Source organism: Oncorhynchus gorbuscha, linkage group LG23, assembly GCF_021184085.1.
Source record: "Oncorhynchus gorbuscha isolate QuinsamMale2020 ecotype Even-year linkage group LG23, OgorEven_v1.0, whole genome shotgun sequence".
NCBI lineage: Eukaryota > Metazoa > Chordata > Actinopteri > Salmoniformes > Salmonidae > Oncorhynchus > Oncorhynchus gorbuscha.
In genome coordinates, this window is record NC_060195.1 from 40,505,204 (window position 1) to 40,532,596 (window position 27,393).

The 27,393-nt window shown below is 40.2% G+C and overlaps 1 protein-coding gene across 2 annotated transcripts; it reads right to left on the reverse strand.

Moving 5' to 3' along the window:
• Window positions 1–7,776: 7,776 nt before the first annotated feature.
• LOC124011031 (AP-1 complex-associated regulatory protein-like) lies at window positions 7,777–15,089 on the reverse strand. 2 transcript variants are annotated; one of them, XM_046323967.1, is made up of 10 exons: window positions 14,702–15,089; window positions 13,538–13,586; window positions 13,398–13,424; window positions 13,219–13,244; window positions 13,020–13,116; window positions 12,553–12,651; window positions 11,295–11,353; window positions 11,129–11,202; window positions 10,803–10,925; window positions 7,777–10,587 (listed from the first exon to the last, which is right to left on the reverse strand). In XM_046323967.1, exons 1-10 carry the CDS (start codon window positions 14,770–14,772, stop codon window positions 10,292–10,294), a joined length of 921 nt encoding a protein of 306 aa, XP_046179923.1. In that variant the 5' UTR covers window positions 14,773–15,089; the 3' UTR covers window positions 7,777–10,291. The 2 variants fall into 2 exon arrangements, with proteins under 2 accessions (XP_046179923.1, XP_046179922.1); XM_046323966.1 differs by having other exon boundaries at window positions 11,295–11,359.
• Between the last annotated feature and the right edge of the window lie 12,304 nt (window positions 15,090–27,393).

The following is a 27,393-nucleotide window of genomic DNA, read 5'->3' on the forward strand; positions in this document are numbered from 1 at the left end:
GGTGAAATTAGTCTTGTTTTGAACCAGATGTGGTTTCTATTCACAGCAGTAGTCTGACATGGTAGTGGCCCCTATGGTATAAAAAATGAACTACACTTTCAAATAGACATTAAAATGTATAGTGGGCCAGGAGCTTTTCCTGACCATGTCACTGTAGCTTGAGACGGTACTCTCGACCTCTCGGTGCTGGAGGAAATAAAGACCAGTCAGGTATTTCATCAGCTCATAGGGCAATATATCACTCTGCTTCATAATGCATTATGCAACCTTCCTAGAAGGCTTTATGGATATAGTTTTACTAGGTGTTTATGGGCAGTTATAAACACCTATGTTTTTGCATTATAATACATAGCTCATAAATCATTATGAATATATGCTTGTAATGCCTTAAGAGGATATATTCACAGGCAGTGTTACCCTATTCCGTCAAATGAAACACATTTTTCTTTTACCACATCCCTTGCCTCGACACTTGGCCAGACCAAAGGTCTAAAATGGGAATCATATGTGGGAGGTCTCTTTTACCCTGTGGCAGAAAAGTTGCTTCCTCCAAATCGATTACGCACAAAGCCCTCTTAAGACCGTTGGTCTCCATGGAGGTCCAGCTTCCCTGTGTCCTTCTGGAGTAGGAACACTTCACATTCTACAGATCCTGCCTGAAGATTAAAGGACGGCACTTTTGGGATTTCTTTTTTTTTTTTTTTACGGAGCCAGCACTACCCTCCTCCTCCACTATTAGGAAAGGCAGACATTAAAGGAGACAGTCATCCTGTTCTTGCAGTTGCATGATGTAATGTAGGATGGCTCAGAACTAATGGTGAAGGACAATTAGTTCAATTGCAGATAAAGGGAAGCGCTGCTGGTTCACTCAGAATGTTTACTCTGGATCGGAGGCGTTAACCGCATTAAAACCGCCACAACTTGCAAGCTGTTCTTCTCAGTGGATATTATCTGCAGATATTGATACCAAACCATACCTATCCTTAACATCCCCCATTACAACATTATCTGCAAATGACTGAATATGGTTCAAACAAAAGTCCTTGCACCCAAGATTATAATAAATTGTTCCAATTAGATGTTTGGTGCTCATTCCAGAAAGATATGACTTAGATATCTTGCGTGTGCTTTTCCCCGTGGATATATTTTGACTCTCCTGTCTGTCTGTATTTTACACCTCTCTCTAAAATGACATGCAAGCTTTGCTCTGACAGAACTATGGTTATTGTGTCCAGTTTTAGTGTTTTGAAAACGTGTTTAATAGGTTAATCAGTTGACTTCCCAATCCGTCCTCTTTGTGCCATAGAGGACTGCCTTCCTCCAACGCTTGTACAGTATCAAGCTGAATTGTACATATTTGGACCAAGCTCAGCACAGATGTGCATAGAGGTCCTACACACACAGGCAGACAATGACTGGCAATGAATCTAGCTAAATATATATATATATATATATATATATATATATATATATATATATATATATATATATATATATATATATATATATATATATATATACTGTAGGCTTTGAGGTACTACTTAAGTCATTTTTGGGGGTATCTGTACTTCACTATCTATATTTTTTAGAACGTCTAAATTTACTTCACTACATTCCTAAAGAAAATACGTACTTTATACTCCCATTACATTGAAATTACGTTGAGCCAACATGGAATAGACAGTGAATTGACGTCTGTGCCCAGCAGGCGTGGTCTTCACTAGTGCCTCTGATCTGGCAGACTCACTAAACACAAATGCTTTGTTTGTAAATTATGTCTAAGTGTTGGAGTGTACCCACAGCTTCCTTTAAAATAATAATAATAATAATTGTGCTGTTTGGTTTGCTAAGTATAAGGAATTTGAAATGATTTATAGCATTTACTTCTACTTTTGATACTAAGTCAATTTTAGCAATTACATTTGCTTTTGATACTTAAGATAAGCATATTTCAAACCAAATACATTTAGATTTTTAATTTTACTCAAGTAGTATTTTACTGGGTGAATTTCACTTTTACTTGAGTAATTTCCTATTAAGGTATCTTTACATTTAATCAAGTAGTATTTTAGTGGGTGACTTCTACTTGAGTCATTTCCTATTAAAGTATCTTTACTATTACTCAAGTATGATAAGTGGGTACTTTTTCCACAACTGAAATCTAGTTATGAAATAATCTTGAACCAATCCCCTGTCCCTTCTTCTCCTCCATCTCCAGCGAAAAAGAAGAGAGGTCCTTATTCTCTGTCCTCTTCGTCATCATGAGTGGCTTGAGAAAAAGGGACCCTTGATGGCCTCTTGAGGGAACAGAGAGTTCTATTTCTGGTGCACGAAATGGCCTGCCGCCTCCCTCCCTCGTTGCCTCCCACCATTGCTGTCTATTCATTATTGTGAAGCACTGCTGCTGTGATCAGATATGAACCAAACAGACGTCCAGTGTTCTTCTGACCTTGCCTCTGCTTCCTACTTAATCCTTACTGTTTCAGCGCTGTAAGGAGCACAATTCCATTTACAGTCCATGAAATGTTGCATTAATTGATAGACTAATAGCCAAATGATTTGAGGAAATGTGGTAATGGGACAACACAGTAATGCAGGTGAAAGTTGTGGCGTTTTAGACAATAGGAATAGGAGTGCGGTGGTGCTGGAGTTGGGGCTGGGGTGGGGGTGGAGGAGAAGACGCTTAGCAGAGGCGTGCATCTGTGTGCAGGCATAAATATTGAACAGGTGGCCTGTGCGGTTGACGGAACGGCATGGCGCTACGATGATGGAGCCGTCTCTCATGAGCGACGACACCTCTCCTCGCTCCGAGGGGTAATTCTATTTCTCCAGACGTCAGTCAGACTTAATGGATGCTAATTCCCAATGCTAGTCCCTCACTGCTTATCAAATTCACCCCTTGATATTCCATGGCGCTTTATCTCCGGTGTTTTTGTCCAATGGTTGATCTTGGGTGTCCATTTCTCTTATGTAACATCATATGATTGTGTAGCCAAATCTCATTCCATCAGGCCAGGTTCGCCATCTCCACAAATAGGTTTTCCTTGGAATTCCTTTGATTTTATAACAAGCCATATGCATAGACCCTAGATGTGCTCAACCCCTTTGATAGATCTGTTCCCTGCGGAGATGTCGTTGCACACAACAAGGTTCTAGATGGTGGACAATGTTTTCATTACTATCTGTATACATTGAGAAGTAGCCTATAACACCACAGATCACTTGAATGCACAACGCCTTTTTAAGGCGCACTTTCTGCATACATGCACAAGTGTTTCAGTGTTAGCTGAACGTCTATTGACACTCCTTTGGAGAGCTTGCCTGAAAAAGCCATTGAGATGGTACACAATGAAATCATACCCATCGTGATATGAGAAGACCCTGCAATTCTACAAATAGCTTGGAGCCTAATCTCCCCCAAACACTCTCTCCTACTTTCTTTAGGGCTAAAACTTTCCCAGCGTCTGTAGCGTCATAGAACTTCCTGCACTGTGACGGGGTGTGTGAGTATAAAGGCAAGGCCTTTGCTTCAGGAGCCTGGGGGCACCGCCAACAGAACATGGCTCTTTAAGTGTTTGATTTATAATGAGAGCCTCCAGCTTCGATAACACAGAGAGCAGCCATCACCTCATTGAGAAAAAGAGAGAAAAAGAGGGGGTGAAGGGGGTGAAGAGAGAGGTTAGAGGATGGCACAGGGTTGATGGTTAGGATTACTGTGGGGTCCATTTTCACATTGAGTGGTAGAGAATTGTGTACACGGGGGCTACTCTCAAAGTAATAATCATAAACCGTTCCAGAGAAACGGAAGCGTTTACTGTAACAATACAGTACTTGTTTTATCCCAGGAAAAGGATGCTTCCAATGTAATTCAGTAAAGCTAGCTCCTATTGTCTGAACTGTTCTCTCCTTTCATTTATCTCCTTGCCAGCTCCCACAATCCTTTGAGGGAGACAAGGTTTTCAGGTGCAGGGCCTCGATTGTCTCTGGTCTGCCGTTTGTCTTCATTTTCCTCACCTTCACTTTTCCATGGTGGAGGATAGGAAATTGAGTTGAGGCAAGGTGTTCTCTTAACAGACTGAGTAACACACACACACTCACACAATTTAATTTCATAATGTTTCTTTTAGTGGAAGCTGGTCCTCAAAATTCCTTCCAGCTATGAGATTTTGTCTGACTTGCCAAACATTAATACATAGTTAATAGCTTCCTTCTAGCCATTTGGCATAAAGGACAGTTTTGTAGAGTGAGATACTGGGATGTTGTCAATCAGGCACAGTGCCTTCAGAAAGTACTCATAAGCCTTGACTTATTCCACAAAAATCTATTAAATAGATGTTTTTTTCTCACAACTCTACACACAACCCATAATGACAAAGTGAAAACATATTTTTTGAAATGTTTGCACATTTACTGAAAATGAAATACAGAAAAATCTAATTTACATAAGTATTCACACCCCTGAGTCAATATTTTGTAGAAGCATCTTTGGCAGAGATTATAGCTGTGAGTCTTTCTGGGTACATCTCTAAGAGCTTCCCACACCTGCATTGTTTGCCCATTACTCTTTTCAAAATTCTTCAAACTGTCAAATTGGTTTTTGAACACTGCTAGACAACCATGTTTAGGTCTTGCCACATATTTTCAAACAGATTAAAGTCAAAACTGTAACTCCGCCACTCCGGAACATTCAGTGTCTTATTGTAACCTCTACAGGATCTATGTCCCCCTGCGGGATGGTTGAGCTAAAGTAGGCTAATGTGATTATCATGACGTTGTAAGTAACAAAATAAAATCCCAGGACATAGACATATCTGATATGGGCAGAAAGCTTAAATTCTTGTTAATCTAAGCACTGTCCAATTTAAAGTAGCTATTACAGTGAAATAATACCATGCTATTGTTTGAGGAGAGTACCCATTATGAACTTAAACATGTATTAATAAAACAATTAGGCACATTTGGGCAGTCTTGAACAACATTTTGAACAGATACTGTATGCAATGGTTCAAATAGATCAGTCTGAAACTTTGCACATACTTTGCACATACAAAATATGAATTGCACCTGGGCTGGAATAATGCATTATGGCCTTTGTCTTGCATTTCAAAAACTCCTGTTTTTCTTGGTATTATCTTTTACCAGATATAATGTGTTATATTTTCCTACATTAATTTCATATTTCCACAAACTTCAAAGTGTTTCCTTTCAAATGCTATCAAGAATATGCATATACTTGTTTCAGGTCCTGAGCTACAGGCAGTTAGAATTGGGTATGTCATTTTAGGCAAAAATTGAAAAAAAGTGTCAGATCCTTAAGAGGTTGATAAGCAACTCCAGTATTGATTTGGCCTTGTGTTTTAGGTTATTGTCCCGCTGAAAGGTGAATTAATCTCCCGGTGTCTGGTGGAAAGCAGATTAAACCAGGTTTTCATCTAGGATTTTGCCTTTGCTTAACGCCATTACGTTTCTATTTTATCCTGAAAAATTCCACTGTCCTTCACGATTACAAGCATACCCATAACATAATGCAGCCACCACTATGCTTGAAAATATGGAGAGTGGTACTAAGTAATGTGTTGTATTGGATTTGCCCCAAACATAACAATTTATATTCAGAACCAAAAATGTATTGCTTTGCCACATTTTTTGCAGTATTACTTCAGTGCCCTGTTGCAAACAGGATGCATATTTTGGAATATGTTTATTATCTACAGGGTTCCCTTTTTTTCACTCTGTCATTTAGGTTATTATCGTGGAGTAACTACAATGTTGTTGATCCATCCTCAGTTCTCCTATCACAGCCGTTAAACCCTCTAACTGTTTTAAAGTCACCATTCTCAGTTTCTTTCCTTTAGGAAGGACGCCTGTATCTTTGTAGTGACTGGGTGTATTGATACACCATCTAAAGTGTAATTAATAACTTCACCATGCTCGGAGGGATATTCAATGTCTGCTTTTTGTATTTACAAATAGGTGCCCTTCTTTGCGAGGCATTGGAAAACATTCCTGGTCTTTGTGGTTGAATCTGTGTTTGCAATTCACTGCTCGGCTGAGGGCCTTTACAGATCACTGTATGTGTGGTGTACAAAGATGAGGTAGTCATTTAAAAATCATGTTAAACACTATTATTGCGCGCAAAGTCCAGGCAGCTTATTATGTGATTTGTTAACCACATTGTCACTCCTTAACTTGTTTAAGGGTTTAAAGGTTTAATACTTACTGACTCAAGACTTTTCAGCTTCTCATTCATTTGTAAAAAATTCAAAAAACATGATGGGGTATTGTGTGTCGGCCTGCGACAAAACATCTCAATTGAATCCGTTACAAATTCAGGCTGTAACACAAAATGTGGAAAAAGTCAAGGTTGTGAATACTTTCTGAACACACTGTACATATGCTGGAATTCTCATAGAATGCAATGGAGTGATAATGCCACCTGCTGGTGATCTCATCACCCATGCATTTGATCTGTATTACATTGCATCAGCAAGGGACATTTAGATAATTAGATGAAAGACAAACATACACCGAACAAAAACATAAATGCAACATGCAACAATTTCTAGGATTTTACTGAGTTACAGTTCATATACATTCATTTAGGCCCTAATCTATGGATTTCACATGACTGGGAATACAGATATGCAAAAGTCAGTATCTTGTGTGACCACCATTTGCCCTTATGCAGCGCGACAATTCTCCTTCATATGGAGTTGCTCAGGCTGTTGATAGTCACCTGTGGAATGTTGTCCCATTCCTCTTCAATGGCTGTGCGTTGTTGCTGGATATTGTCGGGAAATGGAACACGCTGTCGTACACGTTGATCCAGAGCATCCCAAACGTGCTCAACGGGTGACATGTCGGGTGAGTATGCAGGCCATGGAAGAACTGGGACATTTTCAGCTTCCAGGAATTGGTGTACAGATCCTTGCGACATGGGGCCGCTAAAACATGGTGATGCCGGCGGATGAATGACACAATGGGCCTCAGGATAAATTCACAGTATCTCTGGGCATTCAAGTCTGAAGTCGGATACGACGCCAAACTGCAGTCAGGTCAAGACCCTGGTGAGGACGACGAGCACGCAGATGAGCTTCCCTGAGACGGTCTCTCACCGTTTGGACAGAAATTCTTCGGTTGTGCAAACCCACAGTTTCATCAGCTGTCAGGGTGGTTGGTCTCAGACAATCCCGCAGGTGAAGAAGCCGGATGTGGAAGTGCTGTGTTGGCGTGGTTACACGTGGTCTGCGGTTGTGAGGCCAGTCGGACGTACTGCCTAATTCTCTAAAATGACAATGGCAGCTTATGGTAGAAAAATGATGCTTAAATTATCTGGCAACAGCTCTGGTGGACATTCCTGCATTCAGCATGCCAATTGTGCGCTCCCTCAAAACTTGAGACATCTGTGGCATTGCGTGGTGTGAGAAAACTGCACATTTTAGAGTGGCCTTTTATTGTCCACAACACAAGTTGCACCTGTGTAATGATCATGCGGTTTAATCAACTTCTTGATATGCCACATCTGTCAAGTGGATGGATTATTTTGGCAAAGGAGAAATGCTCACTAACAGGGATGTAAACACATTTCTGCACACTTTGGGAGAAATAAGCTTTTTGACCATTTGAAAGAATTTGGGGACTTTTTTTAGCTGATGAAATAACACTTTACATGTTGCGTTTATATTTTTGTTCAGTTTATTTAATTATACACAAACTGCACTGTGTATATATCATTCTGCATTAAGCCATTTGACAACTCGAATGATCACAAATTAAGAAGTTTGTAGGGTTTATTTTAGTTGCACTTAAACTCAAAATACTGTTGTACAGTATTAACAGAACGGCACTGGTGTTGATACCTTCTGTTTGCAATAGAATTCAAATCATTAGGGATCATGACTCTGGGTGTAATCCAAACGTGGGAATCATGTGTGAAACAGACCTCATCAAATCCTATATTGCATCCAATTCAGAGTTTAGACATGCTAGGATCTCAAATAAATCAGTAGATCCATAGAACAAGTTAAAGTTGTCACACCACATTCTGTACTATTTCCCAGTAAACATAACCAAATAAAACTGGCCCATTTCTGAAATTCCTTTACATTATTCTTAGTAACAAATAAAAACATTTCTAAATCAGTGGAATGATACGAATGAATGCACACAGAGGTTCAATCCATCCTTGTGATTGCACCCGTAATGTACTGTGTCCAACACGTTAACACCATGCCGATTCTTGCCAAACCATTTTGTTTGTCCAAAATTTTAGAAGTTAAGTTTTGGACGGTGCCGGTTCGAAAACAAACCAGTCATTGTTTGGACACACTAGTTTCAAGTAAGTCAAACAGTGCATAGGTAAAACTGCAATGCAATCTCTCCCATCATTACAGTCTGTACACTTTATGTGGACAATATATTCAAAATTGAGTTATGATGCAAGCCAAATAGAGGGATGTCTGAAGAAGTTGGGCCAATTGTGCAGCTGTGGTAATTCTTCACCACAATCATCATTACACTTTAATTGCTAAAGACAAATGGCTTGTGTTTCTAGGTTGGTAAAGCTATAGACAGTGCAAATAATTAAAGAAAAGTAAAATTCACTTTCAATGTGGTGAAACAACATAAATGGTGCCAACATTGGATTCCCCAAGGTAGTGGTGCACTATGGGGGAAAATCGCTGTTGTCACTCAAATATCACAATTGCAAAATCAAGGTGAGATGCAGTGCTCCGCACAATAAAGCTAGTCTTCTAAGTAGGCACATCAGCATCAATCATCCACATTGAAAGGGTGCGGTGAGAGGGACTCCTTTTGCTGTGCGGGAAAACAAAACCCCATTTGCTAGGGCACACAAAGAAATGACAGCTACCACACATTGGTCCATCTCCAGAAGCCTTCTAAACCTGGAGTATACTGTAGTCTCCAAACCATTCATATCCTCATTATTCCTAGCCCAGTGTCTTCACGGCAACCATTTCACTAGCGTTAAAACATATACATGTCCAAGTCCAGAGAGCAGGGTTACATTCTTCTCTTGAAAAAAAGTCTTAACGATTGTCCTAAAACAGAAGGCGAGATTGAAGAGTTGGGAGTCCAAGGTGTACCACCATACTTATTGGCAGTGCCATTTAGTCAATAGATGCAGGTCTAGCCATGTGCTCTTGTAATCAGTTGGTCTTCAGCATAAAATGAACAATTCACAACTTCTGCATAGAGTCCCTCACTATGACATATTGCTCCTAAACATTGAAAAAAAAAAAAGATAAGAAAAGTCATATGCTGTGGGCTTTAGATTTGTACACAGGGGAGTAAGGAATTATAAAAATTGGAGGTAGCTAACCTTCAAGACATATAAAACACAAATAAGAATGTTTTGTCGCACGGGCCTGTTCGCACCTTGAGCTGCATTTGACTGACAAACAACGTTTTGTTTAAAATCAATAAAACAAGTGTAGTCGTATGTGTCCACGATGACTCACTTGTTAATTGGAAATGAGGAAAGACAACATAGCAATGAAAGCACTTGCATTTCTTCAAGACAAGTACAATGCATGTCCAATTTGTACAGACAAGTTGCTACATGATATGATATACTCCACTCAGGAGTTTCTATACATGTTTCATACCAGGGAACTGGCAAGCTATGATCCTTGGAGATCCACTTTGATTAAAATACGCACTTGCTAACAGACAATCTTTGTCAGCTAACTACTAGACGAACTGGTCAACAATTTATTTGCCTGTTTTATTTTCTAGTGATTGAGGCACTGAGAAGTAGTGATAGTTGTTGCCTTGATCATATTTGTTCCTATATGCTATCAGTGAATTTGAACTGTGAAGACACTGTAGCCCACTCACACCAACTTGATATGCAAATTGCACTTGTGTCAAATATGCACTGGGTGACGTGATTCCAAGAAAATGTCAGTCCAACTAAGGCTCAATCATTAACATACAAGAAGATTATCAAATCAAAAAATTGGCCCACCAGTCAATGGCAACAATCAAACACATACCGCTGATGAGGTTAGGTGTAGCATCAAACATTCCCAATGAACAAATATTTCACACAGAGGATGGGTCAGAGAAAATCTGGCATGTGCACAGCTTTATCTGACCTGTATGTACATAGCCTCTTTGACAGACATTCCCAGGTAAATGACACAAACATTCAGAGCAAGCAGACAGAGAAGTCTTGAGTAGTGGTAAATCAATTTCCCTTTTGGGTGAGGCAATGGGCTGGTGGACTAACGCTAGGATTTGACTCTGGTACCCCTGGCGATGGGGACTATCTCTCCTCAGACTCCGGTGCGGTAATGTCTAGCGGTGGTGTTTCCTCAGATGGGGTGTCCATATCCATGATGGGGTTGACAAAGCACTCGTATTCAGAATCCTCTGCGTTCTCCTCAGCATTTTCCTCAGCGTGCGCTCTCACAAAGTCGTTCTCCCACTCCAGGGCGTTGGAGTCCTCCGAAGCGGAGGCCGGACCACTGGTCGCCTGCTTATCGCCCGGCTGGAGTGCCGCTCGGAGTATGTCCTCCTCCGTTTTAGACCTCTCCCACGCTGTGACCGTCCGGTTCATCCCTGAAGACAAGGACAACGTGATACACTGACACATGGAGTTAAACCCCAAATGGTCGTTCAACTGGTGGTTTTTGAGGGTTGAATTCGACAATTACTATCGTTGTTCAATGAAACTGCACAGTACAAGTTCAGGGAATGTAGTGCAAATTCATGTAATCCCACTAACAAAACATCCCAAAGGGGACAATAAGTAAAATAATTAGACAAGCCCCCACCTTCCTCGTCCTCCCACTCCAGGTCCAGTGAGGTTCCGTCATCATTGGTGGAGCGGGTCTTGGTGTTGAAGTCCCAGCTGCTCTCCGTGTTGGGAGTGATCACGTTAGTCTCAGAAGACAGCCCTGATGACACAAACAAATTACAGGTGGTGTTAAAGAGCAAGACGTCTCATAATGATGCATGAGGATGACCTTTCAAGGATACAGAAAGTAATTCATCTTAAAATATCATTTTTGTATGCACCATTTTTAAAAGAGTTTTATCAAGCACGGACTATAATATATATAGGCTACAGAAAATAGTTGTGCTAAAGTAGCGGACTCACTGCTGCTCCTGAAGGCTTCCGACGTGGCTTTCACATTCTGTAGGTCGACGTCAAAGTCTTCACCAGAGCCATGCCTAGAACAGAAACCAACCAGTGAAAGAGAAACTGTAAACTTGACACACAGACCATGAGGTGGTAGACATTTCTGCTTGGTTGATATACTCACTTTTTCAAATGGGCTGAGCCACCTTTGATTTCCGCCTTGCCTTTTGTCCGTTGTGCAAGCTGATGCTTTGAAAAATAGGAATACCTCAGAAAAACACTTGGTCAAAATGGTAAACAATAATCTCTTGAAAATGTGTTAGTGAAATGCAGCCAATCAACTGTTAAAACGGATTAAGCTGGGAGCTGGGCAAACACATATGAAACAGAAATTAATTAAAAAGGACAAGTTAACGTGTTGTGAAAAAAAAATGTATGTAAATGTCATGTTATGGAAGTGTCCAGACACTAGCAATTTCCCTTGGTTTTCGAGAAGCTTGCCCCGCAAGCAAAATACTTCCTCATGCTCGTTTTGCAGTTGCAGGGGCACAGATAAACCAATAACAAAGGCTCCAAAAACAAAGGCTCCAAAAACACAAAAATACATCCTTTTAGAAGGGAATACGCTCTCAGTATAGTGTTGCAGGTCTTCAGGTGTTATACACATGAAAGTGTATCACTATGAACTTTATCCACAACGTTATATTCCATTTTGTTGGGCTCAAGCAATACTTTTCCGTGTGTGAATATACGTAGGCTTTTAATCACCACAATGGGAACGAAAAAGCAAGAGCATCCTCACACAAGGAGATGTGTCACTCGAGTCCAAAAAAATGGAATATAACGTTGCGGATGACACAATTAAGTTAGGAATTAAATAATTTTGTGTACAACATCTAAAGACCTGCATTACTACAGTATACTGAGAGCTTTGCCGTTTCCAAATTGACGTATTTGGGTGCTTTTGGAGCCTTTGTTCATGTTGTCAAAAAAATCTATTTTTGTTTTATGTCTTGTCCTTTAACCAAGGGGAAAGCTGCAGAATGACAAATAAAAAAATAATTTTAAAAAAATCACAGCATGGACAAACAAAGGAATGGAAGTAAATGGTTATATAATTTGAGGATAAAAAAAATGGAGTGTGGACAAATGCCTCAGTTAATTCAGGTAAAAAAGGGAAAGGCAAACCAAATACCAAGACTGTTTTTTACAGTTCAGATAGTTTGACTTTAAAAGGACACTTGCCTGGGGGTATGATTTACAAATTCATATAGAGATACATACCATAGGCTACATTACTTTAGATTGACCACCACTTTATGTGGTATTAAGTACTTGAAGGGGTTATCAAGAGAAGTAGGGGTAGAGCCAAGGAAAAGCTGAGTGAGGCGTAAAAAGTTAGTGAAGGGACGACAGGCTCACTTCAATAATGGCCGCCTCACCTCCTTTATCTTTCGAACACGTGCCAGCCTGGCAGCCTCACGCTGGGCAGCATTTCTAGCCTCCTCTTCTAGCCTTAACTTCTCCTCTTGTGCCAATAACTGAGTAGAAATGATGAAACATAAAGGACACAAAGTTGAGAACAGAAAACTAAAATTGCAAAACAATTTTGCAAAGCAAATAATGGAAAATTAAGATCGGACCCAATTAAAACATAAGCCTGTTATGAGAACTTAGTTAAGTTGACACTTAGCCTATCTAGCAACATGAAAGGCACTGCAAAGCTTATAAACAATAATTTGGGAAGTGTATTGATTCCGTTGAATAAAACCTTCAATTATCAATAAGCAAAAAAAAAAAAAAAGGTTCTATGTAAAAACTACATCTGCATGTATCCATCCCTTTCAGAGGCTCTGGTCCATATCCCTTACACAGACGGAGAAGAAACGAGTTGCTTGTGTAAGCCTACCTCTGCTTGCAGCTTCTCGTCTATCAAGGTCTGCTGATTGGAAATTGCAGCATAGCGGTGCTCTTTGAGGTGGAGGATCTCATCTTCTCTGATAGGCCTGGTATGAAAATGAAACAAAGATTACCTCAAGCTCACCGTGACATTATTCTTCTGAAATGCATTTGCCCAGTCCCCTGAAACAAATTGTATAAAAACATACCTGGGACAGCTTTGTGGGCTCTCTGCCTGAAATTAGAATAAGACAACTTCAAACCAAAAGTGGGCAAAGAATAATGTGCAATATGACAACACTCATTGTGTCTTCTGTGCATCTTCAGACAATATCACCCTTTGGGATTGTTTCAATCGAACAAATATGGTCTACATGTTCACACTTACCTCGTCACTCTCGACGAGGTTTTCAAACTGTGGAGACAGAACTGCACTGTAAGTATTAGCTTGTTACATCACCTTCTTTCTTTAAACCAAGTGATGAATGGTAAAACATGTCATCTTCCAGAAAAATCTATGTACCATACCTCTATTGTGTAATGTTCTCCAGCAGTACTGCTTCTAAAGTATTTTGACCTGCATGGACAGAAATATGAAAATACTGTCATCCATTTAGGCTGCTTTTGGTCACTGTGGATTTACATGATTGTCATAGCTAGTTCTTTCAACAGAATATATACGGCCTGACATCAAAACTAACATTAAAGCCTAACTGATATCAACATCAAGCCTACAGTTTAAATCTGTGTACGCGACTAATACACTTGGATTTGTCAGCTCAGAATGTGATTTTCCCTCAAAGGAAGCATGGAATGAGTCTTCTGCCTACAAAATGTTTTAGATTTGTTTAAATTAGAATTCAATAAAGCATAATCAAATATTAAAAGGAAACGCATTATGCACTCCCAAAAATGATTGGCAAGACCCAAATTATTTTTTTATTTTACCTTTATTTAACTAGGAAAGTCAGTTAAGAACAAATTCTTATTTACAATGACGCCTAGGAACAGTGGGTTAACTGCCTTGTTCAGGGGAAGAACGACAGATGTATACCTTGTCAGCTCGGGGATTGTCAACTCTTGCAACCTTTCTGTTACTGGCCCAACGCTCTAACCACTAGGCAGGGTGAGGAACGTTTCAGTATTGACAATAGGGTCACAGATTGAACAATGAGACAGATATTTCACCGGATCTAGTGTAACATTTACTCTCGCCAAAGTTTCCTAAAATTGCGTTTTTTTTAAGGAGTGTAAGGGCGAATTTTGTTATTGCACACGTGCACTTCACAGGCGTTCCCTAACGAAAATATGCAAATACATGGTATAATGCGCCAATAGGATCTCGCGAGTTCGTGCTTGACTCTGCCCCACTTCATGCTTGTTCTGCCCACTATGACTCATTCGTTCACATTGGAAACGATAGTTTGTGGTCTATCTTGGGTTAGTTATTGTACCAAAGTTACATCTTCGGTACAGTATAGGTGATAGTTTCTAATCGTGATTGCTGAAATACCTAACTACCTAGTAGAGAAAGGTATTTGATAAGCAATTGTGGCACGTATAAACGTGGGCACCGTGGAGGTTTTGACGCTGCATTGTAACGTTATTGTATGACAGCCAACCCACCAAATACGTGTATCTAGCTAGCTAACCTAGGCTGGTCAACGCTAGTTTAAAGGGCGTATCACTTACCCGCCTCCTCGTTTTATCCTGTTCGCTTCTCTTCTGAAGATCCCAGAACAATAAGCCCAACAGTTCCCCATCGCATTCTGTCCAAAATACAACTTCGTTGGGTTGGGCGCTAACTTCCTGGATATTCTGAGAAATTAGTTGGATATCTAGCACAGGCGTTTCATTCCTAAAATCTTCGACCCGTCGCCGCGGACATTAGCTAGCGCTTAAAATGAAAGGGTGACATGACACCCAGTGCACAACAACTCATCGTGATACAGCCTATATTTTTATATACAGAAGCCTGTTGAACATCAAGATTAATCAGAAAAATGTGGCTAGCAAGAGCCGTGGTTTTTTGAAGTCTCATTCAATACTTCCTTTTCCTCGTTCTAGGCACGTGACCCATGTTTAGCTACGGAATCTAACCTGGCTCAAACGAAATGTGCGCGCTTCAGATCCAAAAACACTGTTTTTCAGACAAGAAACTATTAGGCCCACCATTATTTTTGTAAGACCAACAACTTTTTAGTGTCTTTTCCCCGCATCCTCTGTAGTTCTTACATAGGACTGGTATAAACGAAAACATAGACAGCATATTAAATGTTGTACAACATTACAGTAGCCCACATATTTTTAAACATTATTTTCTCCGTTGACACATTGTTCCCTTGGCGCAATTTGGTAGATTATAATTTCAACACTCAATGATAAACATATGTACATGGTAAGAATAAAAATGGACATGTTTAAAAGTATAGATTGATAGTGGACTTTGAAGTTGCAGTTAAAGGAGATTTTGGGGGGTAAGCCTACCTGTGACCTTCCAAATCTAATACATGAGAAGCCTGGGCTTCTAAGTTTAGTGCATATACTGCATTCAGAGCCAAGTGAAGAGATGGTGGTAATACAAGTTTTGAAGTCGTATGTAATGTTTTGTTGTTGTTATTGTGGTAATTTCCTTAATAGGTGACATCAGAGGTCAACATTTGGGAACTCTGGGATATAGGCCTAATGGTGCTTTTGAGACAACAACAAAAAATCTAAATCAAATGTATTTATATAGCCCTTCTTACATCAGCTGAAATCTCAAAGTGCTGGGCAGTGTTGTAGTACTCAAGTCTGGTTTCAAGACCACATTGAGTGTTCGGTCTTGGATAAATGTTTACACCGTCTCAGACAACGAGGACTCTTTATTGTTTCCCCGAGACCAGGAGAATAAAAAAAACTCATAATTATCATCTCCTATTCAGTCAGCAGATAAAACCGCTTTGCCAGGCCAAATATCCTCACTCCTTTCATGTCACCTTAATATTTTATCACCTATTGAAACCTGGGCTTACTACTTTACTCGTAACATTACTGTCCTTTGCTTTTGTTGAAAAATATCTTCAAACTTGGTTTGAATATCCTTGATTCGCTGGTAGGGAAGAGTGGAGGAAATTGTTTGAAAGTTGCACGCTCACTATTAGTAAGGGGAGACCGAGGAAAGTTGTCAAATATTTTGTCTTATCTAATATAGCGATGAAATTTGTAACATATTTTGTCTGATCTAATATAGACCTGTTTAGCTTAGTGCTAATTTGTGCAGTGGTGGAAAAGGTACCCAGTTGTCATACTTTAGTAAAAGTAAAGATACTTTAATAGAAAATGACTCGAGTAAAAGTAAAAGCAGCATCGTTAAATACTACTTGAGTAAAAGTCTAAAGGTATTTGCTTTAAAATATACTTAAGTATCAGAGGAAATGTAACTGATCAAATATACTTAAGCATTAAAAGTCAAAGTATACATCATTTCTAATTCCTTATATTAAGCAAGCCAGAAGGCACCTTTTTCATATTTGTTTTTTTAATTTACAGATAGCCAGGGACACACTCCAACACTCAGACATAATTTACAAATGAAGCATGTGTGTTTAGTGAGTCCGCCAGATCAGAGGCAGTAGGGATGACCATAGATATTCTCTTAATAAGGGCGTGAATTTGACAATTGTTCTCTCCTGCTAAGCTTTTCAAAATGTAACTAATACTTTTGGGTGTCAGGAAAAATGTATGGAGTAAAAAGTACATTATTTTCTTTAGGAATGTAGTAAAGTAAAAGTAGTCAAAAATATAAATAGTAAAGTCAATTACAGATACCCAAAAAAAACGACTGAAGTAGTACTTTCAAATATTTTGTACTTAAGTACTTTACACCATTGGTAGAATGGCTCTCTATTTGACATCATATTGCATTTTTTCACCATTCTGAATCTCTAAAGAATCTTCTTCTTCTGTGGAGTTTAACGGGGGTTGGCATCCAAGATGTTGCATTACCGCCCCCAACTGAACATTAGTATAAATCCATTACACTTTTGTAAATATTTGTAATTACCCTACCTCATTAGAACCCATCTACCCCATTCCACTACTTTGACCCTACTTGCTTCTGCACCAACTGACTGGGAGGTTGGGATACCACCACTAAACACACCCTGAAACAAATATCGTATGCCCAAATACGTCCCTGCAGCTGCCACCACAACATCTATTTTCTGTGACTTACATTCTATTTCTGCGATAGAGTCGATAACCATTGCTTATGAACGCTAAGAAGCCAACCTTACCAAAGCATATATCAATCGTTGGCCTATCCCTCTGTGCTGGCACAGATGTTCTACTCTCAGGATCCCTCACCCTTAACCCATCCTTCTCTACTTTCTTCTCTGCATCACCATACAACACCTTTTGCACTACTCTGAATCTAGCCACCTCAATCTAACTCGTACCGGACACTCCCCCCCCCCCCCCCCCCCAGCAACATGGGCACCCCTACAGTTGACACACACAATGGATCCACCAAAAGGCAAGAGTCCACTTTCTCCCAAAATATCACTCCTACTGGACCAGGTTCTTCTTTATCATGTCCATCGATACCAGGCTCTGGTCCGAGCTCTTCACCACACCTTCCATCTCACTTAAGTAGCCCTCATTCACTTCCATTTCCCCTCCAGAACTCAGTCTGGCGCATTGGCTCACTCTGTTTGTACTTGACGCCAATCTTTTTCAACAGCCCATCTTCATCTTTATCGCCATCTCCCTCAAATTCAACCTCTACTTTTCGCATTTTCTATTTTTTCCCCCTCCAGTTCCTCTTCAGAAATCCACCTTTCTGTGTCCCTGTCCCAATATTCCTCTTCTCCCGACTTTGCCTGCAACCCGGTGGCATCCGGACGTAGCTCCATCTCATGATCGTCCTGCTCACCCCGAAAACGTGTCTTCTCCGAGTGCCAACATGTTGAAAGCATGATGAGTGGCCACACACAGAAACACGACCCCAAAACTCAACTCTGTTCTCTTCGTTCAACTGCATGGCCTTCTCTCTTCCACCTTCCCACTTGGTCATGAAAGCAGCATAAGTGCACCAGTAATTAGGTCATAATAAAGATTATTCATGCACCACATATGTGTTAGTTTATACACAGCCAATCAGCAGAGGACAAGCACGCACATTAACAGGTTTATGTAATTACCCTTAGTTATCAACTCCAATACATACTTTGGCCTGCAAACACTTGCATAATGTTACCTCATTACAAAGAATGTATTGCATATTTTACTGTGGTTTCAGGTTTAGCCAGGCTACTTTGATTCTGGTATTGTGTAACAGTGCTGCTTCCATCCCTCTCCTTGCCCCAACCTCGGCTACAATTTCGCCAGGCGGAACCAGGGGTACAACTGACATTGTACACCTAGTTTCTTTCTGTGACCATGAAACAGTCAAACATTATTAGGCCAAATAGCCACAGAACAGGGCCAGTCATTTCTACATGATGTCATTCATAAAGATTATAACGCATCTTCAATCACCATAAGAGACTGATAAACCCCTGCCTTCATTGAGCAGAAAGAGGATTCTCCTATCAACTTTCATAATAACCAGTTCTCCTTATTAAAACCATCACTCACTGAGCCTTTCTTCCCATCACCATGTTTGACAGCAAATTAATGTCCTTCCTGGAACGGTTATGGATTCAAATCTGATCATCCAAATTCTATTTTACGGCTATTTTAATTCGCAACACAGAAAATGGTGTCAAATCCCATGTACATCCTCAAGCATCGCCCCATCCACCTACTTACCTCCACAGCATCCCTTGTTCCTCTCACAATAGCGTCTGACATCGTCATGGAAAACGTGAAGCAGAGCCACGCCGGATTTTCCATGATGCTAGTGAGTTAACAGGGACAAAAAGCACTGTTGTCCCAATTTTATACACTGTATATTACAGAGGAGGTACTGCCAATGAGTGGTTCATTGATAAATGGCTATGGTGATTATACAGCACGTCTCACATCATTCTAGGTTAACTAAATATGGAAAATAGTGAAAATAGTGAATATGGTCAAATAAATCTGCTGTTTATATGCCATCTTGTCAGTAATAGAACACACACGCACACACACACACACACACACACACACACACACACACACACACACACACACACACACACACACACACACACACACACACACACACACACACACACACACACACACACACACACACACACACACACACACACACACACACACACACACACACACACACACACACACAACAGGAAGTGACTTTACACCACAAATAGTAGTGGTAAATTGACATCTACTGGATGCTCCTGTTCTTCAACATGTCTCTAAAGTACTTTGCTCATTTCCCATTTCTTCACAATGACGTTGGAGTCACCTCAACCATATGCGTGTAGGAGCCTGCAGGTCTTTCTAGTGTCCGAAAGAAATTACTCTGTCTGCTGCCCAGAGGGGTGACATTGTAAAATATCCTTTAAAATAGTCCCGTTCATAGTGGATAAATGTGCATTCATATAACAATGGAATAGGTCTGCAAAATCCTGGTACATTTTTTGAAATTCCTACTTTTTGCAGAAATTCCAGTTGGAAGATTCCCAGAATCTGTAGGAAATAAATAGGAAATCCAGAATCCTCCAACCGGGAATTTAAGGAAAGTTACTGGAATTTTACAAGACAACAATGGATTGAGGCAAGTCATCCACCTCGAGTGAGGGAAAAGGCAGATGGATTCTCCATTCATTCATTCATCACGTCCATCTCAATGGATATCCCGGTGTGTGTGGTTCATGACAGACACACAGTATTACCACTCAGTACATTGCAAAGACATTCCACAAACATTCCCAAGGGACTCATATCAATGGAAACCATCTAGTTGGTTTTTAAACGACTACACTTTGTAGTCATTTTAAAAAGACAACTACTGCACAGACTGTACAGTGTATACAGAATTCATGAAGGAATGCATTCTCTTTCCCTCTTTCTCAATGGGAAACTGTAGGAGAAAACGTGGCTTTAGTGTCCTATGTTGAGTTTATTAATAGATGTTATATGTCTCAGAACTTCAAGCAATGAAGGAACAAAGAAAAGCCTAGACAACTGCAATGGTAACTTCACATCTGCCATCAAAGAGAGCCTCCTGGTCTCCCTATAGAACACATTAAAATACACACTCTTCCTCCACTACTGTGACTCCCTCTGGCAGGTAAAAAAAATGTATTTCATGAGTTTGGACAAAGAAATTCCCAGAAGCTTCGCAGACAATCTCTTGCTTTCATTACAGCAAAATCGACCTCTGTCAAAATCTATAAAAGTAATTATGTTTGGGCAATTCCAAGGTAAGGAGACTCAGATCTTTCCCTTTAAAACATAAGTCAAATACATAAATAAAACTATGATTGCTAAGTTAAACAAGGCATTACAACTCTATTCACAAGGCCTACTTTTAACAATTTCCGCAGAAATATTTACAAAAGCACATTTACTTAAGGAGCCGTGCAGATGATAATTTTGGTAACAGAATGACGACACAAAGAGCACAAACTATAATTCTGCTGCCAAACTGCATCTGCACTGTTCTTCAAGTAAATGTATTTTTGTAAAATTATCTGTGAAAATTGTTGAAAGTCATCCTTGTTGTTGCTGTATGTTTTTTTAAAACTTAACTCATTGGTTTGTGTTTGACATACATTTGAAAGTAAAAAAGAATATGAGATTCTGCATCACTCTGTTACTGTGGATTTACCCATTTCTAATTTAATTTAATTAATAAAGACCCAGTGCAGTCAAAATCATGCTTTTCCACAATATTTCCACACTATAAGGTTGGAATAATACTGTGAAATTGTGCAAATTATGATAATGCCCTTTTAGTATAAGAGCTGTTTGAAAGGACTGCCTGAAATTTCAGCCTGTTTTGGTGGGATGGCATTTTGGCCTGCATATGACATCACCAGGTGGTAAATTAGTTAATAGACCAATAAGAAAGAGAATTCCAAACCTCTCTGCCAATATCAGTTCATTTTCCCCTCCCCACTGAGACCACTCCCAGACAGTCCTAGCAAAACCCTTGCTTGAGAAACTGCTCTTTGTGCTAAGAAGCTACTTTTGTTCATTTTTGACGATTTAAATTGGAAACATTCAAAGTATGGTACTTCATTGTTACCCAGAAAGGATTTGATATTGAGAGAAAAACAGCTGCATTGGATCTTTAAATGACTTCAACCGGGGGCTACATCACCTCTATGCAGTAGATCTGAAACAGCAGTACAGTAGCGATGTAAGTAGAATCTGTTTGTCATCGTTAAATGTCTAATCTACACTGGACTGGTGCTGCTGGGTTTTCTAGTGGCAGGCCCAAATGAAGCGATTTGCCTAAGCCGTCTGTTGAGGGGATGGAGTGTGAGTGACCCCCTGTGGAACAGTGTTCAATTTCAGCACTGCCTGTAAGCCCCAGTCCACTAAGGCGATAAAGACAGACACCGCTCCTTCTGAATATAGGTCATTTAGCAGCGTTTCCTATGCAGGGCAGACTCCTATGTAGCTCCATGGGGAGTGTACATTGCTTCATCTTCACTTTCAATACTCTCTGTAATAGCTATGTACAGTGTGGCTCATGTGGCTTTATTGACCCAACATCTGTTTTGAGATCACTCAAGGTTAAGACTTTGACATTCACTGTAACCTACTACAGTAGTGTGGCATTAGCCAATCCCTGATCAGAGATTCTCTCTACTGCTTAGTGCCCTCCAGTAATAGGTTAATTGGGCTACACAGGAAAATCAGAAGACATGTATATAGAAGTGGAAAGACCCTGGTTTCCCTACTTTCTGGAAGTGTGCTGGGTGCAAACAAGTTTCCTGCTACTAGGACATGCGTTCTCTCTCTCTGTTTGTGAGGAGAGGGAAGTGTCATTAATCAAAACCATGTGATCTAATTTCAAGTATACTGTGTGTATTCTATTCCCAAGAGTAAACTTTGGACGGATGCATGCATAGTTCCTAAAGAAGTAAGTAGAGCCGGCCGGATATCATCAAATGTGACCCAATTCAGGAAGCTAGGTGTATGCCATTTTCCCCCATGTGGGCCAGGCTCCTATCAATTTGAGTTCTAGCCAATGAGCTTCAGCCCCTTGCCATTTGAGTGACAGCTAGCAAGATGCACACACAGCAAACATTATGGCATTTAGCAGAAGCTCTTATCTAGAACAACTTACAACAGTGAGTGCATATATTTTTGGTACTTTTTCATACTGGTCCCCCATGGGAAATGAACCCACAACCTTGACGTTGCAAGCTCCATTCTCTATCAATTGAGCCACATGGGACCAATTATTATTGCGTCAGCATTTTGTATATGTATACCTCCTCAACGTTTGCTCGGTCTTCATTCTATCTAGATCCTGAAATCTGGGTCCCAGAAATGTGGTACTTCAACCAAGATCAGCCATGTCTCCCAGCCAGAGTCACATCCATGGTGATGCACTAGATGGTGTAGATAAGGGTCTATCTGAGTGTAATCACCCTATCTCTGCTCAGCACATTTCTGTTAAGTCGGTGTCCGTCTACAGTGGTTCCCAAACTTTTTAAAGCCCCGTACCCCTTCATACATTCAACCTCCAGCTGCGTACCCCCTCTATAGCACCAGGTTCAGCACACTCTTAAATGTTTTTTTTTGTGTCATCTTTCTAAGCCTGCCACACAGACACACACTATTCAATACATTTATTAAACATAAGAATGATTGTGAGTAGTCGTCACAACCCGGCTCATGGGAAGTGACAAAGAGCTATTATAGGACCAGGGCACAAATAATAAAATCATAATAATCAATACGTTTGCTCTTTATTTAGCCATCTTACATATAAAACCTTATTTGTTCACAATTGTGATTAACTCACCACAGGTTAATGAGAAGGGTGTGCTTGAAAGGATGCACATAACTCTGCAATGTTGGGCTGTATTGGAGTCTCAGTCTTAAATCATTAACCACCCAAAATCTGTGCCTGTATTTAGTTTTCATGCTAGTGAGGGCCAAGAATTCACTCTCACATAGGTACATGGTTGCAAAGGGAATCAGTGTTTTAATTAACAGCGCGATTTGCCAAGGCAAGAAACTCTGAGCGCAGTCCTATCCAGATATCATCTGGCAGTTGCTTCTGATTAAATTACATTTTCACAGAACCGCTTGTTGCAATTTCGATGAGGCTCTCTTGTTCAGATATCGGTAAGTGGACTGGAGGCAGGGCATGAAGGGATAACAAATCCAGTTGTTTGTGTCGTCCGTTTCGTGAAAGTACCTGCGTAATTGCGCAAGCAGCTCACTCAGGTGCTTCGCTTTATCACATTTGAAGTTGTCCCTAAGCTTGAGTTAATTTGCACACAAAAAAATCATACAATGATGGAAAGACCTGTGTGTTGTCCTTGTTAATGCAGACAGAAAACAGCTCCAACTTCTTAATCATAGACTCAATTTTGTCCTGCAAGTTGAATATACAGTTGAAGTCCAAAGTTTACATACACTTAGGTTAGAGTCATTAAAACTAATTTTTCAACCACTCCACAAATGTCTTGTTAACAAACGATAGTTTTGGCAAGTCGGTTAGGACATCTACTTTGTGCATGACACAAGGAATTTACCAACAATTGTTTACAGACAGATTATTTCACTTATAATTCACTGTATCACAATTCCAGTGGGTCAGAAGTTTACATACACTAAGTTGATTGCCTTTAAAAAGCTTGGGAAATTCCAGAAAATGATGTCATGGCTTTAGAAGCTTCTGATAGGCTAATTGGCATCATTTGAGTCAATTGTCAGTGTACCTGTGGATGTATTTCAAGGCCTACCTTCAAACTCAGTGCCTCTTTTGACATCATTGGACAATCAAAAGAAATCAGCCAAGACCTCAGAAAAACAATTGTAGACCTCCACAAGTCTGGTTCAGCAATTTCCAAACGCCTGAAGGTACCACGCTCATCTGTACAAACAATAGTACACAAGTATAAACACCATGGGACCATGCAGCCGTCATACCACTCAGGAAAGAGAGGCGTTCTGTCTCCTAGAGATGAATGTACTTTGGTGCGAAAAGTGCAAATAAATCCCACAACAGTAAAGGACCTTGTGAAGATGCTGGAGGAAACAGGTACAAAAGTATCTATATCCACAGTAAAACGAGTCCTATATCGACGTAACCTGAAAGGCCGCCCAGCAAGGAAGAAGCTACTGCTCCAAAACTGCCATAAAAAACTGCAACTGCACATGGAGAGGAATATTGTACCTGTTGGAAAAATGTCCTCTTGTCTGATGAAACAAAAATAGAACTGTTTGGCCATAATGACCACCATTATGTTTGGAGGAAAAAGGGGGAGGCTTACAAGCTGAAGAACACCATCCCAACCATGAAGCACGGGGGTGGCAGCATCATGTTGTGGGGGTGCTTTGCTGCAGGAGGAACTGGTGCACTTCACAAAATATAAAATTATGTGGATATATTGAAGCAACATCTCAAGACGTCAGTCGGGAAGTTAAAGCTTGGTCGCAAATGGGTCTTCCAAATGGACAATGGCCCCAAGCATAGTTCCAAAGTTATGGCAAAATAGCATAAGGACAACAAAGTCAAGTTATTGGAGTGGCCATCACAAAGCCCTGACCCAATCCCATAGAAAATGTGTGGGCTGAACTGAAAAAGTGTGTGCGAGCAAGGAGGCCTACAAACCTGACTCAGTTTCACCAGCTCTGTTACGAGGAATGGGCCAAAATTCACCCAACTTATTGTGGGAAGATTGTGTAAGGCTACCCGAAACATTTGACCCAAGTTAAACAATTTAAAGGCAACGCTACCAAATACTAATTGAGTGGGAATGTTTGGGAATGTGATGAAAGAAATAATAGCTTAAATCATTTCCTCTACTGTTATTCTTATATTTCACATTCTTAAGATAAAGTGGTGATCCTAACTCAGACGAGTGAAAATTATGGTCAGTAAAGTAAACTTGAAGCTCGTCTCTCAATTTAAAAAAAAACGTGTCAATACTTTCCCCCTTGATAACCAGCGCACTTCTGCATGTTGTAAAAGCGTTACATGGTCGCTGTCCATATTGTTGCATAGTGCAGAAAATATACGAGAGTTCAGGGGCCTTGCTTTAACAAATTTAACCATTTTCACTGTAGTGTCCAAAACGTCTTTCAAGCTGTCGGGCATTCCCTTGGTAGCAAGAGCCACCATCTCGTGGATGCTGCAGTGTACCCAAGTGAATTCGGGAACATCTGCTTACACAAGCGTTACCGCTCCACTATGTCTCCATCATGGCTTTTGCACCATCAATACAGATACCAACATGAGCAGCAGCTACGTTTGACTACATATGGACCTTTAGTGGAATTCCTGCGAGAGAGTAACGGTTAATGTGATTGGATCTTAATTATTTGACTAGGCTACCTGTATTTGTTGTTATTTCGCTTAACACTAGATGGTTTCATTTTATTTTTGGCAGTGAAAATGGTACTCTGGCGAGAAAAAACCTCACCCAAATGGGAACCCCCTGTTGGAAAATGTAAATGTTCAAAACAAAAAAGAAATGTTAATCACATTTTTATTTGGCGTTCCCTCGACAGCATTGGGGCGGCAGGTAGCCTAGTGGTTAGAGCATTGGACTTGTATCCGAAAGGTTGCAAGATTGAATCCCCGAGCTGAGCTGACAAGATCAAAATCTGTCATTCTGCCCCTGAACAAGGCAGGTAACATTGAAAATAAGAATTTGTTCAACTGACTTGTGTTGTTAAATAAAATAAAAATGTAAATTGCGCGTACCCCAGTTTGGGAATACCTGCTCTACAATAACTTTCAGTAGTCCAACCATAAAAGGTGAAATAGGGTCTTGTGGAGCACACAGGAAACATTGTGTATTGGCTGGTATTTTACAGATCAAATTTGCTTTTGTTTGTATGTGTAGAAATGCAACGATAACAAACTGTCTTAGGTCTAAGTTGATTGGAAAACGCCCACTCTCTTGCATTTTGTGTAAGGCTGAAAATGCTCATAACCATGTATCGCCTCCCACCCATCCACATATGACCCTGCACATCTTAAATCGGCAAGGCAGCCCACACTCTCTCTTGGAAGAGATCCCAATATAAACAGGTCAAAGAACCTCTGTGTAACTCACATCATACATACAGCAGGGTAGTGTTAATTCTCACTGCAGGAAAATGGAAGGCTGGCAGGATAAGGAGGGACAGGTTGAAAGCGAGTTAAAACTCGTGTTCTAAAACAAGTTGCCATGTTGAGTTCGACAAAGAGGGAAGGACTTAAAACTGTTGATTCAGTACATTAAATATTGGCCTTGGCCTGCACCTAGAAAACATAGATAACACTAGCGTCAGAATCAGAATCACCTTTATTTGCCAAAAACATTTGCATGTACAGAATTTTGACTCTGTGAAATGGTGCTGCCACAATAGACGGACGGACGGACAGACAGACGGACGGACAATAAACAGTATATATGGAGAAAAAAATATGGACTAAGAATTTACACAATCCACATACAGTATGAACACTGATGCTAAAAACTGCAGACTACACTGTAAACACTACAAGCTACATTATAACCATGCATGTAGAGATGTATGAAGAACTGCGGGATGGTGCCATTCCACTTCTGATATAATGTTAATCACAATTTGCGTTATCTACTCTGTTGATAACATCTCACTCCAGTTCTATTGTCATTACATTGGCTACCTGTAATGTATTGAGCTGGCAGCAAGTCACTCCATGATAGACATGGTTGTTCCATACAACCCAGGCAAGATGTTCCACTCCCAAGGCATGTTAACAATACCAAGGTTGGTAGAAACGAGACTGGGGGCAGAACATTCTCAATCAGAGCTCCACAGTTATGGAACAGCTTGCCAAGTCATGTGACAGGGGTAGTGGGGCACATGCCAGATGCCTCATGCCAAATGCCTGAAGGGAAATATTCAACACTTTACTGGTATAATCATCCCCATGAACTGCTTCTAAAATTGTCTCCATTTCTTCTAGTAGCCAAATAAACATTTAATAAATAAAACAATATAATTTTCTTTTTTCTTCACATTTTCAAACAGTACATGTATATTTTCCAACGGGGCTATACATTTGGGTGAGTTTTTTTTCTCGCCTGAGCATACGACTGGCCTATCTGGGTGATGTTTTTTCTTGCCTAAATGATCTTACCGATATCTGAACAAGAGAGCCTCATCGAAATTGCAACAAGCGGTTCTGTGAAAATGGAATTTAATCAGAAGCCACTGCCAGATGATTTCTGGATAGGACTGCACTCAGAGTTTCTTGCCTTGGCAAATCACGCTGT

Bases quoted from the DNA above. Each gene is read 5' to 3' on its own strand.
- LOC124011031 (XM_046323966.1), bottom strand. From the start codon at position 14,772: ATGGGGAACTGTTGGGCTTATTGTTCTGGGATCTTCAGAAGAGAAGCG. The intron at 13,587-14,701 runs GTAAGTGATACG...CTGTCCATGCAG, and splicing joins AGGATAAAACGAGGAGGCGG to GTCAAAATACTTTAGAAGCA. The intron at 10,588-10,802 runs GTGGGGGCTTGT...CCTTGTCTTCAG, and splicing joins GGAGTGGGAGGACGAGGAAG to GGATGAACCGGACGGTCACA.